The sequence below is a fragment of the Hypanus sabinus genome, chromosome 26 (genome assembly GCF_030144855.1).
Source record: "Hypanus sabinus isolate sHypSab1 chromosome 26, sHypSab1.hap1, whole genome shotgun sequence".
NCBI classification, from domain to species: domain Eukaryota; kingdom Metazoa; phylum Chordata; class Chondrichthyes; order Myliobatiformes; family Dasyatidae; genus Hypanus; species Hypanus sabinus.
Genome location: NC_082731.1, coordinates 36,014,301 through 36,026,800, shown reverse-complemented (window position 1 = coordinate 36,026,800; position 12,500 = coordinate 36,014,301). Strand labels below are relative to the sequence as shown.

General features: G+C 45.0%; 1 protein-coding gene across 1 annotated transcript in view; it reads right to left on the bottom strand.

Annotated features, from left to right (window-relative positions):
- Positions 1 to 12,500, bottom strand: part of LOC132381428 (cytochrome P450 2B4-like) — a 52,918-nt gene that overhangs the window by 35,614 nt on the left and 4,804 nt on the right. Inside the window, exon 2 of the mRNA XM_059950833.1 lies at positions 1,218 to 1,380. Coding sequence (XP_059806816.1) covers positions 1,218 to 1,380 — 163 coding nt within the window. The remainder of the gene's footprint in view (positions 1 to 1,217; positions 1,381 to 12,500) is intronic.

Genomic DNA, 12,500 nt, shown 5'->3' with positions numbered 1-12,500 from the left:
ATGACAATAATTAATCATTTATTTATTTGTTATTTATTGATATACAGTGTGGAATAGTCCTTCAGGTCCTTTGAGCCACACCGCCCAGCAATTCCCCAATTTAACCGTAGCCCAATCACGGGACAACTCACAATGACCAATTTACCCACCAGCTGGCACATTTTTGGACCATGGGAGGAAACGCATGCGGTCATGAGGAGAACATACAAACTCCTTACAGGCAGAGGCAGGAATTGAATCTGGGTGGCCTGTACCCTAAACCATTACACAAGAGTTCCTTGTGTTTTTCTCAAGAGAGTCACTCTTTGTAAAGCGGTCTCTGGTGCCTTCTGTCTAACAATGTAAAGTGCACTTTGATAGGTTCAGGAATTCCATGTTACTTGAACTGTTCAGACACCTGATTAGCGATAATCGCAGGTTCCTTGTTTGAAGAACGATTTGTCTCATGGTGTTGCTCAGTTGAGCCACCAATGATATGTTGCCATGTTGAGGCCAAAGTCAGGTTGGAGGAGCAACACCTCATTTAAAGTCTGGGTAGTCTCCTGCCCCTTGGTATGAACATCGAATTCTCCAATTTCCGGTAATTCCCTCCCTCTCCCTTACCCATCCCACTTACACTCTGCCTCCTCCTCCAGCTGCCTATCACCTCTCTCATGATTCTGCCTTCTTCTGCTACCCATAGTGCTTTCCCCTTACATTCCTTCTTCACCTCTTCGGCCTATCCCCTCCCTGCTTCCCCTCCCCCACCCCTTGATCTTTCCTCTGATTGGTTTTTCACCTGGCACCTTCCCCCTCCCCCCACCTTCTTTATAGGGCCCCTGCCCCCTCCTTCTTCAGTCCTGACCAAAGGTCTCAGCCCGAAACGTTGACTACTCGTTTCCACGGATGCTGCCCGACCTGCTGAGTTCATCCACCTTTTGTACGTGTTGATGATATGTTGCAATTCCTATGTATAATCTCTCATTTCTGTCTCTACATGGGAGTCTATCATTCCTCTGCAACTGGGTTCACTCATTTGCCAGTGCAAACCCTGACAATTTCAAAGTTTCAATGTACATAAAAGCTAATTTAACTTTTACTTCTGCCTTTGAAACTATATTTTGTTTGCACGATTCTGATAACTTGTCTGTGAAACACCTTTTGTAATTTAATCTAACTGGAAGTTTTTGTTGTTATTGGGTCAGTGGTCACGGGGTCCATCTCAGACCACTTCTTACCATATCCTTTCGTGACTTTCCTGATGGAGGGGACTGTGCCCCTGGCTCCAAAATCCTCTGCCTGGTTGACGAGGGCCTCCTTCACGGCTTCGAAGCCGCACAGCACCACCGCAGGACGTGGGCCAAGCCAGACGGTGAACACGGGGCCGTACTTTCTGCCCAGCTGGAAGAACAAAGAGACGGTTGGGGTGGGGGTGGTCAGTGTCTCCTGGAATACTGTAGAGGCATTCACGAATGGCAGAACTGGTATTGGAGTTAGTTTACTATCGTCTTGTGTACCGAGATACAGTGAAGAGTTTGGTTTTGCATGCTGTTGTCGTGAAATGTTCAACTAGGTCTTCTAGTGTACAATAACACATCATCACAGATTCACAGTGTATCAAATTATAAGGTGCATTTATTATTTTTACTTGCAAGGGAAAAATAGCTTTGATGTTCTGTTCCTGCCAAAGCACTTTAATACTTTTTTTAACAAAGAACAGTGATTAAGTTATGCCATTGCATAACATTACATTCCTCTGTTATCTTCATCCTTATCTGATTTTCACATCTGATCTTTGAAAGCTCCAGCCTGCTCCCACCAGGGCCGGATTAACCTAGCAGCAGAAGTAGCATTTGCTAGGGGCCCCGCACTAAATGCTTGCAAGCTGCAGTCTGGTGGAATCAGCATCTCTCACCGTATTCTCATGGCAATCTGGCAACGCTGCTGTTTTCATGTCGGGGGAGCTGCATGCTGTATGTGTATGCAGGTGTGGGTTGGCTCCCTGGCGTGTCGTGGTGACCTTTGTGCTATCTCCCACGCTTCCAAGCCGCGGGACGATGCGCCGCCGCGGTGAGCCTGCCACAATGTGCGACGCAACAGTTTTGTGTGACCCAGTTCACGATTCCTCAATTTTTTTCCTGATTTTAGGTAGTCTGAATCAGCTCAGGAACATACAAGATCGGATTAGACTATGATACAATCATGAAAATGCAGCCAGGTATGTCACATAAAATTAAGAACGAATGGGACAAAGAACTTCAACTTTCCTTATCTATAGAGAAATGGGAGAAAAATTTACTTTTAGTTAACTCTTCCTCTATATGTGCTGAACACGCGTTGATACAATTTAAGGTGGTGTATAGGGCACATATGTCTAAGGACAAACTTGTTCATTTTTACTTCCACATTAATTCTATTTGTGATAGATGCCATTCCAAAGTAGCCTCTTTGACTTACATGTTCTGGTCTTGCCCTTTTTTGGAAAATATTGGAAAGATATTTTTGGTATTATTTCATCAGTTTTGAGTATTAATTTACATCCTCACCCTATTACTGTAATTTTTGGCTTACCAATGGTGGATAACAGTTATTTATCCCCATCAGCTTGTCGGACAATTGCATTAATTGCTAGAAGATCCATTCTATAGAGATTAATCCTTCAACTACTTTCCAATAGTTTTCCCAAACTATATCTTGTTTAAATTTAGAAAAAAAATCAGAAGAGTTATTTTTGACCCTTCGATTAAATTTGAAGAAACCTGGAGACCATTTATTCAACACTTTCATATGAGCTGAAGTGACCTTTCCTGAACCTTTTTTATTACCCTTCAATATTTGGATAAAGGAGCGGAGTTATTGACACTACTGTTTATATCCATTATAATATAATAGCCCAGCTTTTTTTTTAGTTTAGTTTGCAAGCCAGTTTTAAAATTTTTTTTTAATCTGGGTTTTTTTTTCCTACAATGTACGAGTTTGGAAGGCTTAGCACATCTCCCAATGTATCAATAATTTATACTTGTATCAATAAACAAGTATCAATAGTTTATACTTGTATATACTGTTTTATTAACTATGTATTCCTAATCTCTCTGTATTTCTTTGTTATTATGTTTTGTTTGAAAATCAATAAAAAGATTTAAAAAGAAAGATAGACTTTGAGTTTTGTGTCACTAAATGTGTTGGTCCCACCTTGTGTAAGAAATGGAGACTGAACAAAAGTATTGGCACACCCTTCTAGAGAGAATAATTGAAGTTGTAAAGTTTTTAGCAGAACGAGGCCTTTCATTTCATGGTAGTGATGAAACTGTTGGCTCTCCACATAATGGAAATTACTTGGGGTTGTTAGAATTGCTGGTCAAGTTTGACCCTTTTCTGGCAGAGCATATAAATGCTCACGCAAACCAAGGAAAGGGACATTAATCATACTTATCTAAAACAACATGTGAGGAATTCATCAATCTGATTGGATCCAGCGTACTGGATCACGTTATTGGTGAAGTGAGGAAATACAAGTATTATTCTGTTTCATTGGGTTCTGCTCCAGATGTATCTAATGTGGACCAGCTGACTTTGACTGTGCGCTGTGTTTTGTCGTCTGGACCAGTTGAAAGATCTGTGAAGTTTTTGGATATGGAAGGTCATAGCGCTGAACAGCTCGCTCAAAGTTTACTTGACTTTTTATAGGAAAATGACATTGATATAAAAGACTGCTGTGGTCAAAGTTATGACAATGCCAGCAACATGAGTGGCAAGTATAATGGCTTACAAGCACGAATTAAAGAGCTGAGCAAGTTTGCGGATTACATTCCATGTTTTGCACATTCACTAAATTTGGTTGGAAAATCTGTTGTCAAGAAGCATTACTTTTCTATCAATTTATAGAACGTCTGTACACACTTTTTTCTGTTTCTTTTTATCGGTGGGATCTCCTTTCTGCTGCATTGTCTGATGGTGGTGCTCATTTGCCCATTGTGAAAACAATGTCAGGTACCAGGTGGTCAGCTCATGCAGATGCAACAAAAGCACTTTTACGCAGCTTTTCTGCAATAAAACTAGTCTTGGATGACATTTAAAATAACAATGATCAGAAGGCAGAGTGTTGACAACAGGCTCGTGGACAACCTTCAATCATGAAGAAGTTGGAAACAGGAATAATTGTGGGATCAAGTATTACAGCGTTTTCAAATGACCAGTGCTTCTTTGCAATCTTCTGGCCAAGACTCGAACACAACTTGTGCGCTCTATGAATCCTTGCATGGATATATTCAAGCTCTGCGGTCTACTTTTTCAGCCATTGAGCAAAAAGCCAAGGATCTGACTAAGTGTGAAGATTATCAACAGCAAACTTGAAGAAAACACAAGCAAAATCACGCGTATGATGATTCCAGTGGTTCCAGCACTCTTGATCCACTTGTTGAATCTTCTTAGAAGTATAAAAGCCGATCATTTCTTGCTGTTATTGACAGCTTGCTTTCTGCCCTGTCAAAAAGGCAGAAAGCTTATCTAAAGGTGAAGGGTGTTTTTGGATTCCTTCATCAGTTACAGTTGTTTACACCTGAAGAGATTGTAAAGAGGTCATCAAATCTTATGAAATCATATCTGGAAGATCTGGAAGAAAGTCTTAACAAAGAACTTGAGCAGTTTACTGAACTGTTGAAGACTAATCTTGCTCCTCATATTGACGCCAAACAAGGACTTGCAGAGTTACTGCTGTACCGTTTGATAACTGACAATTCTTTGGAGTCATGTTTTCCAAATGTAGAAAATGCCTTGCGCATCTATTTGTCACTCATGGTTACCAACTGTAGTGGAGAACGCTCATTTTCAAAACTGAAATGGATTAAAAATGCACTAACGAGCACCATGGGTCAAAACAGATTGAACAATCTCACTCTAATGAGCAGTGAACATGAACTTCTGCATGAAGTAGACATTTCCAGTATCATCAACAAGTTTGCTCATGCTAAATCTAGAAAATCTAACTTTTAAATTGTAGTTTTGTTACTTCTGACATTTGGAATTGATACCTACATGTAAGTAATACTGTTACTGAAGTGTCAGACATTTGTCATATTATCTGGCTGTATAGCAAATGAAAATATTGAATTACTTTGCTATGCAAGTAAATAATTTATGTTTTAATATTTAAGTGCATTTTTAAAATTTAGAGCCCCTTTATGACATATGCTACAGGCCCCACACTAGCTTAATCCGGCTTTGGTTTCCACCTGTTAATCAAACATCCCCTCCAGCCATAAAACATTTTTATTGGTCCACAAGTCAAACAGGTCATCAATGACAGGCAATTCAAAGAACTTCTAGTGGGACAGGAGAAAATCACACGGAAGGTGTTCCAGGATGTCGTTAAAAATTTTCTTGGCAACTACAGAGCACCAAACTACGTGCAGCTGGCTGACAACATGCTTCTAGCATACGTGCAACATGTCACTAAAGATTCATTTTCTGCATTCCCATTTAGAGCTCTCCCATGCAAATCTTGCTGCTGTTGGTGACGAGCACGGTGAAAGGTTTCGGTCAAGGACCAATGGTACCAGGGCAACTGGAATCCATCAATGCTGGTTGATTATTGTTGGACACTTAGGCGAGAGGCCTCAGACACTGAGTACAAATGAACATCATTAACAAAAAATTTTTTAGATCTGTTGAAATGTTGCAAAGCGTCAGCACTTATGTAATTAAATGCATTATATTCAATAAAAGTTAATTTCTTGTTTCACCAAACTCCTACATGATACGAATTGTCTGAAGTTGTATTTTGTTCAGCTTCAAGTGGTCTATCATAAATAAAAAAAATTCTGAGGCAGCAACACTTTTGAAAAAAGTTAGTATAAAGAGAAATGCAGAATGAAAGGTACAGTTAGAGAGAAAGTGTGCCGTAGGTAGGCAAATCCAGGACATCTTCAAGGAACGGTGCCTCAAAAAGGCGGCATCCACCATTAAGGACCCTCATCTCCCAGAACATGCCCTCTTCTCATTGATACCATCAGGGAGAAGGTACAGAAGCCTGAAGGCATTTACTCAACAATCATGAACAGCTTCTTCCCCTCTGCCATCTGATTTCTGACTGGACATTGAACCCAGGAACACTACCTCACGACTGTTGTTTTCTCTTTTTGCACTAATTTAATTGAACTTTTTTAATATTTATATTAAAAGTTCCCTGCACTGGTAGGGGTCTCAGGCTGGACCCCCTTGCGCCTGTGCTACATCTGCCCACAAACCCCCCCCAGATGAGAGTGACAAGAACACGAAGAGTCACGCCGGCTCCCACACCGCCTGGATTAACAAGGTCCGTCCAATGGTAGGGGAACTGGGATCATCTGGTGGGAAATTGGCTACCGGAACAAACCATAAATGGACGAGACTGGACAGCGTGGAATTAATGGAATGCCACTTTAACAGCAACCCACATGAAAGAGGATACATCAAGCGCATGTGGGGACTCCAGCAACAACGAAGCCGACATTCACGGCATAACAACTGGTTACCCTGTGATCAAACGTTGTCCACAGTGGATTGCTAGCACACCTTGAACCGGAAGACGTACAACCGTGGTGCACCGCGGCAACATCACCGCAGAGCCGCTCCCATCGGGGAACGCGAGTTCAAACCCCACCTCCACCACTCACAGATGATGTATCACCTTGCACAAGGGAAGTGCAAGTTCGGGTCTCACCTCCGGGCATATCGACGCTGGCCGGTGCAATCAGAGAGAAGATCATAGCTAAGCTGGCGACTGTCAATCGACGAACTCGGTTCCCCAGACTTGGTGATAAAATTCCATCAGTCAGCATGCTAGAAGCAGCCAATGACGCTCTGCTCACAATCGCAGCACGACTGACACCAATGCTGCTGCATCGGCTGCAGCGGTCCTAGAAATGCTGGGTGACAAAATGAAATACAGCAGAGAGTGCTGTTATAAGCCACTCCCCGTGGAGATGACGATTGGACTAAGATGAAAACCACAAGGGTGGAGGTCAGCAGACTAACTGAGCTGCAGAAAGATGGGAAGACCAAAGACTTACCTCTGTTACTAAGGAAGTACAGAGGCATGTCCATAACTGAAGCCCTGGAAGCAGACAAGTAATGGTTAACAGCTCTGGCTACCAGACTGCAGAGGGACCTAGGGACGTGGAAGCCAAGCGAGCGAATGCCCTCTTCTCCAAAGAACCAGGGAAAGTATTCACACGTTTCCAGAGCAACAATGTGCCAAAACAGCAACTGAGGAGTACTGGAAGAGTGTATAGGAGAGAGAAGCATCATAAAACACCAGTGCCCAGTGGCTGAAAGACCCACAAGTGAGCCTCTGCAGTCTCCCAGAGGAAGAACCAGTCACCATCACAGCAATAAATGTCCAGCAATGGGGAGCAAATATGACGATCTAAACATCGCCAGGGCCTGATATGATCCACGCCTATAGGCTGAAGAAACTAACAGCATTACATACACAGCTTGTAGCTCAATTGAACCAGCAGCTTGAAGCAGGATCCCACCCTGACTGGCTAACTCAAGGAAGGGTGGTCCTCACAATGAAGGATTCCCACAAAGGAGCAACACCGTCAAACTGCCAGCCTGTAACCTGCCTGTTGACAACGTGGGAGCTCTTATCAGGCATCAGAGCTAGCAAGCTGAAGGAACCTGTGTGTAAATCCCTGAGCCCTGCTCGGAGAAGGACCAGAGGCTCCAGGCACCAACTACTAGTAGACAAATCAGTCATGCAAGACTCCAAGACCTGACAAACCAACCTAAGCACAACCTGGACTGACTACCAGAGAGCTCACGACTCAATGCCCCACACACAGATCCTGGAATGCCTGTCTCTGTACATGGTCAACAAGACGCAAAAGACTTTCGTCAAGAGCAATGGACCATTGGAGGACGATGCTAGAAGTTAACTCAAAGCCAAGAGCACAAGTGTCCATCAGACGTGGAATATACCAGGGTGATGCACTCTCCCCGCTGCTGGCCTGCATAGGCTTGAACCCCCTCAGCCAGATCATCTCAGAGAGTGGATGTGGGTACAGGTTCAGGAGAGGAGTGACCATCAGCCACCTCCTGTACGTGGATGGCATCAAGCTGTCTGCTGGAAATGGCAGAGACGTTGACTCACTAATCCACCTGACAAGGTACAACAGAGACATCGGGATGCCACTCGGACTGGAAAAGTGCAGCCGGATGGCGGTGAAAAGAGGCAGACTCATCCAGACTGAAGGAGTCGAGCTACCTGAAGGCCGCGCACCAGATGCATAGGACAGCTACAAATCCCTGGTGAAGCCACGATGAGGACTGTGGTAAACCATGTATACCTGTCTGGACACGCCTCTCCGCTGACCACTCCTGTGGCTCCTCCCACAGACCCCTGGATAAAGGCGATTGTGTCACTGCTCCTCCCACAGTCCAGGGCGGTCATCCAGCACGGACGTGCTCCGTTTTACTGCCAGTAAAAGCCTTTCAGTATTTACTCTACTTCCAGTCTTTTGGAGTTATTGATAGTGCATCAAGGACACAAGGAAGGCTGCAATGTCCAAGGACCCCCAAAGAGTGGGGGCATATCCCAGTGATTTTAAACCTGATTCTGGTTATGATAAGCTGTGTGGGCCATGGCAAATTGGACCGTGAAGACTTCATTATTAACATACAAAAGGTCTGTTCAGGAGTGTTAGGAGAATGGGATGGAAGCTATCCTTAATCTCTTCTATCTTCTGCCTGATGGAAGGGGGTGGGGGAAGAAAAGAGAATGCTTGGGGTGGGGGTGGCCTATGATTACGCTAGCTGCTTTACTGAGGGAGCCAGAAGTGTAGACAGAGTCCAGGGAGGGGAGAACACTCAAAGCACAGGAGGAACTCAGCAGGTCAAGGGGCAACTATGGAGGGAAGCGGACAGTCCCCATGTGTTGAGACTCTTTATCTGCTGCCTGATCTTTGAGTTCCTCCTGCTTAGTGCGTGCAGCTCCAGATTTGGGTTATCTGCTGTCTCTTTTGTGTCGCCAGAGAGCAGGGGCTCCCTACCTGGGGTCCGCAGACCCCTCAGTTAACGATAAAGCTGATGGGGATTAAAAGAAAAGGTCGGGAACCCTTGCCATAGAGGGAAGGTTAGTTTTCATGATGGACCCATCATCCCTCCCCTTGTCTCCCACCTTCCTCTTTTCCTCTTTACACCAGCCAGCTCCCCTCTCCATTCTCAGTTCTGATGCAAGGTCTCAAGCTGAACTCCCCCCCACCACCACCACCAAGCTCCTCTGGCAGACTATTCGCTGCTCGTGCCAGTAGGAAGTTCCAAGGATTTTGATCCGCTAATGATATAGGTTTAGTGACATACTCTCAATGGCTACTTTATTTGGTACCCTGGTACACCTGCTCGTTAATGCAAATATCTAATCAGCCAATCGCATGGCTGATCAATTCAATGCATAAAAGCCTGAAGACATGGTCAAGAGGCTCAGCTGTTTTTTCAGAATGGGGGAGAAATGTGACCTGAATGACCTGGACCGTGGAATGATTGCTGGTGCCAGATGGGGTGGTTTGAGTATCTCAGAAACTGCTGATCTCCTGTGATTTTCACGTAAAAACGCCTCTAGAGTTTACAGAGAATGGTGCGCAAAACAAACAAAAAACATTCAGTTGTGTGGGTGAAAGCACCATGTCAAATGAGAGAGGTGAGATCAAATCAGACTGGTTCAAGCTGACAGGGAGGCGACAGTAACCATGCGAGACAAGTGGGGTGCAGAAAAGTATCTCTGAACGCACCACACGTCGAACCTTTGAGTGGATGGTACACCCAGTGGCCACTTTATTAGATCCATTCAACTCCATACACCTGCCATCTCATCATATCCCTTGATGCCCCAACCAATTAGGAATCTACCAAACTCTGCTTTAAATATACCCACGGACTTGGCCTCCACCGCTGTCTGTGGCAGAGCTTTCCACAGATTCACCACTCCTCGGCTAAAAAAAATTCTCCTCACCTCTGTTCTAACTGGTCACCCCTCAATTGTGAGGCTGTGCCCTCTAGTTCAGGATACCCTCACCAGAGGAAACATCCTCTCCACATCCACCTTACCTAGTCCTTTCAAAATTAGGTATCCACACATTCTTCTAAATTCCAGTGGGTACAGGCCCAAAGCTGCCAAATGTTCCTCATTTATTAACCCCTTCATTCCCAGAATTATCCTTGTGAACCTCCTCTGGATTCTCTCCAATGACAACACATCCATTCTGAGATAAGGGACCCAAAACTTAAAGAGACTACTAGACAGGTATATGGATGAATTTCAGGTGGGGGGGGGGGGTTATATGGAAGGCAGGGTTTAAGGGTCAGCACAGCATTGTGGGCCAAAGGGTCTGTACTGTGCTGTATTGTACTATGTTCTAAAACTATTGACCCAAAAGTGCAACCTGAACGGTGTCTTATAAAGGCTCAGCGTTATCTCCTTGTTTTTATATTCTATTCCCCTTGAAATAAATGCCAACATTGCATTTGCCTTCTTTACCACAGACTCAACCTGTAAATTCTGGGAGTCTTGCACGAGGACTCCCAAGTCCCTTTGCATCTCTGATGTTTAAATCTTCTCCCATTTACAAAGTATAGATAATAGTCCACACTATTGTTCCTTTTACCAAAATGCATTACCTCCCAACACTATATTCCATCTGCCACTTTTTTGCCCACTCTTCCAATTTGCCTAAGTCCTGCTGTAATCATATTGCTTCCTCAGCACTACCTACCCATCCACTTAACTTCTTATTGTCCACAGACTTTGCCACAAGACAGACAGACAGACAGAAATACTTTATTGATCCCGAGGGAAATTGGGTTTCATTACAGCCGCACCAACCAAGAATAGGGAAGAAATATAGCAATATAAAACCATAAAGAATTAAATAATAATAATAAGTTAATTATGCCCAGTGGAAATAAGTCCAGGACCAGCCTATTGGCTCAGGGTGTCTGACACTCCGAGGGAGGAGTTGTAAAGTTTGATGGCCACAGGCAGGAATGACTTCCTATGACGCTCAGTGTTGCATCACGGTGGAATGAGTCTCTGGTTGAATGTACTTCTGTGCCTAACCAGTACATTATGGAGTGGATGGGAGTCATTGTCCAAGATGGCATGCAACTTGGACAGCATCCTCTTTTCAGACACCAACGTCAGAGAGTCAAAGCCATCAATTCCATTATCTAAATCAAAGACGAACAATGTGAAAAGTAGCGGTCCCAATACAAGAACATCACTTGTCACTGGCATCCAACCAGAAAAGGTCCCCTTTAATCTCACTCACTGCCTCTTACCTGTCAGCCATCCCTCTATCCATACAAGTATATTTCTTGCAACACCATAGGATGTTATCTTGTTAAGCAGCCTCATGTGTGGCACCTTATCAAAAGCCTTTGGAAAATCTAAGTAAGTGATATCCACTGCCCCTCTTTTGTCCACTCTGCTTGTGTCATGGTCCAGTCCGAAGTCCGCATTCTGGTTCACAATCCGGTTCGTGGACTCCGGGTCCTCCGACTGTCCCTTGTTCCGGTTGGACTTCACCATGAGCACCTGATGTTCATCCTGGGGCTGGGAATATAAGTGGCCCTGGGGTTCAGTGTGGTTGTGGGGGGGGGTTGTCTTGTCAAGCTTCCCTGGGAGCAAACGGCCGGTTGAAGGCTAGAGCGGCCACTTGCCATTTTAGGCTGGGATGGAGAAACATTGCTTCTGGGAGCCTTGCTGTCAGTAGTCAGAGCTGACATTGCGGTATGGATTTGGCCATTTCCTGGGCCAGCTGGGTGACTGTCAGCCACTGCGAGCTAGGTAGGGATCTGGTTGTTTCCGTAGCCAGCCAAGGTTGCTGGCCTAGACTGCGACTCGGTGCAGCCCCAATGCAGAGATGGAACTGTCTGTCGTTCTTCGATGTTTGTCTCTTCCTCTCCTCACCCTGTGGGGTAAGTCAGGCCATTCTGCCGTTACCCGATGGATGGTCCTGCCCCACCTTAGTGTGGAGTGAAAGTTGAGTCCTGGCTTGTCGAAGGAGAAGTCCCAGCTCTATGTCTACGTACTATCCAGTCTCACGTTAATGTCTTGTTAAAGATAAGTTCCGGCTTGTCGAAGGATAAGTCCCTGCTCTATGTTGATGTACAGTTCCTAGTCTGCTTCCAAGCTCCAGCCTCCGAGTTGTGCAAGCCTCGAGCTCCAAGAACCCAAGCCTCAAGCTCCAAGAACCCAAGCCTCAAGCCTCGAGCTCCAAGAACCCAAGCCTCAAGCCTCAAACTCCAAGAACCCAAGCCTCAAGCCTCGAGCTCCAAGAACCCAAGCCTCGAGCTCCAAGAACCCAAGCCTCAAGCCTCGAACCCAAGCCTCGAGCTCCAAGAACCCAAGCCTCGAGCTCCAAGAACCCAAGCCTCAAGCTCCAAGAACCCAAGCCTCAAGCCTCGAGCTCCAAGAACCCAAGCCTCGAGCTCCAAGAACCCAAGCCTCAAGCTCCAAGAACCCAAGCCTCAAGCCTCGAACT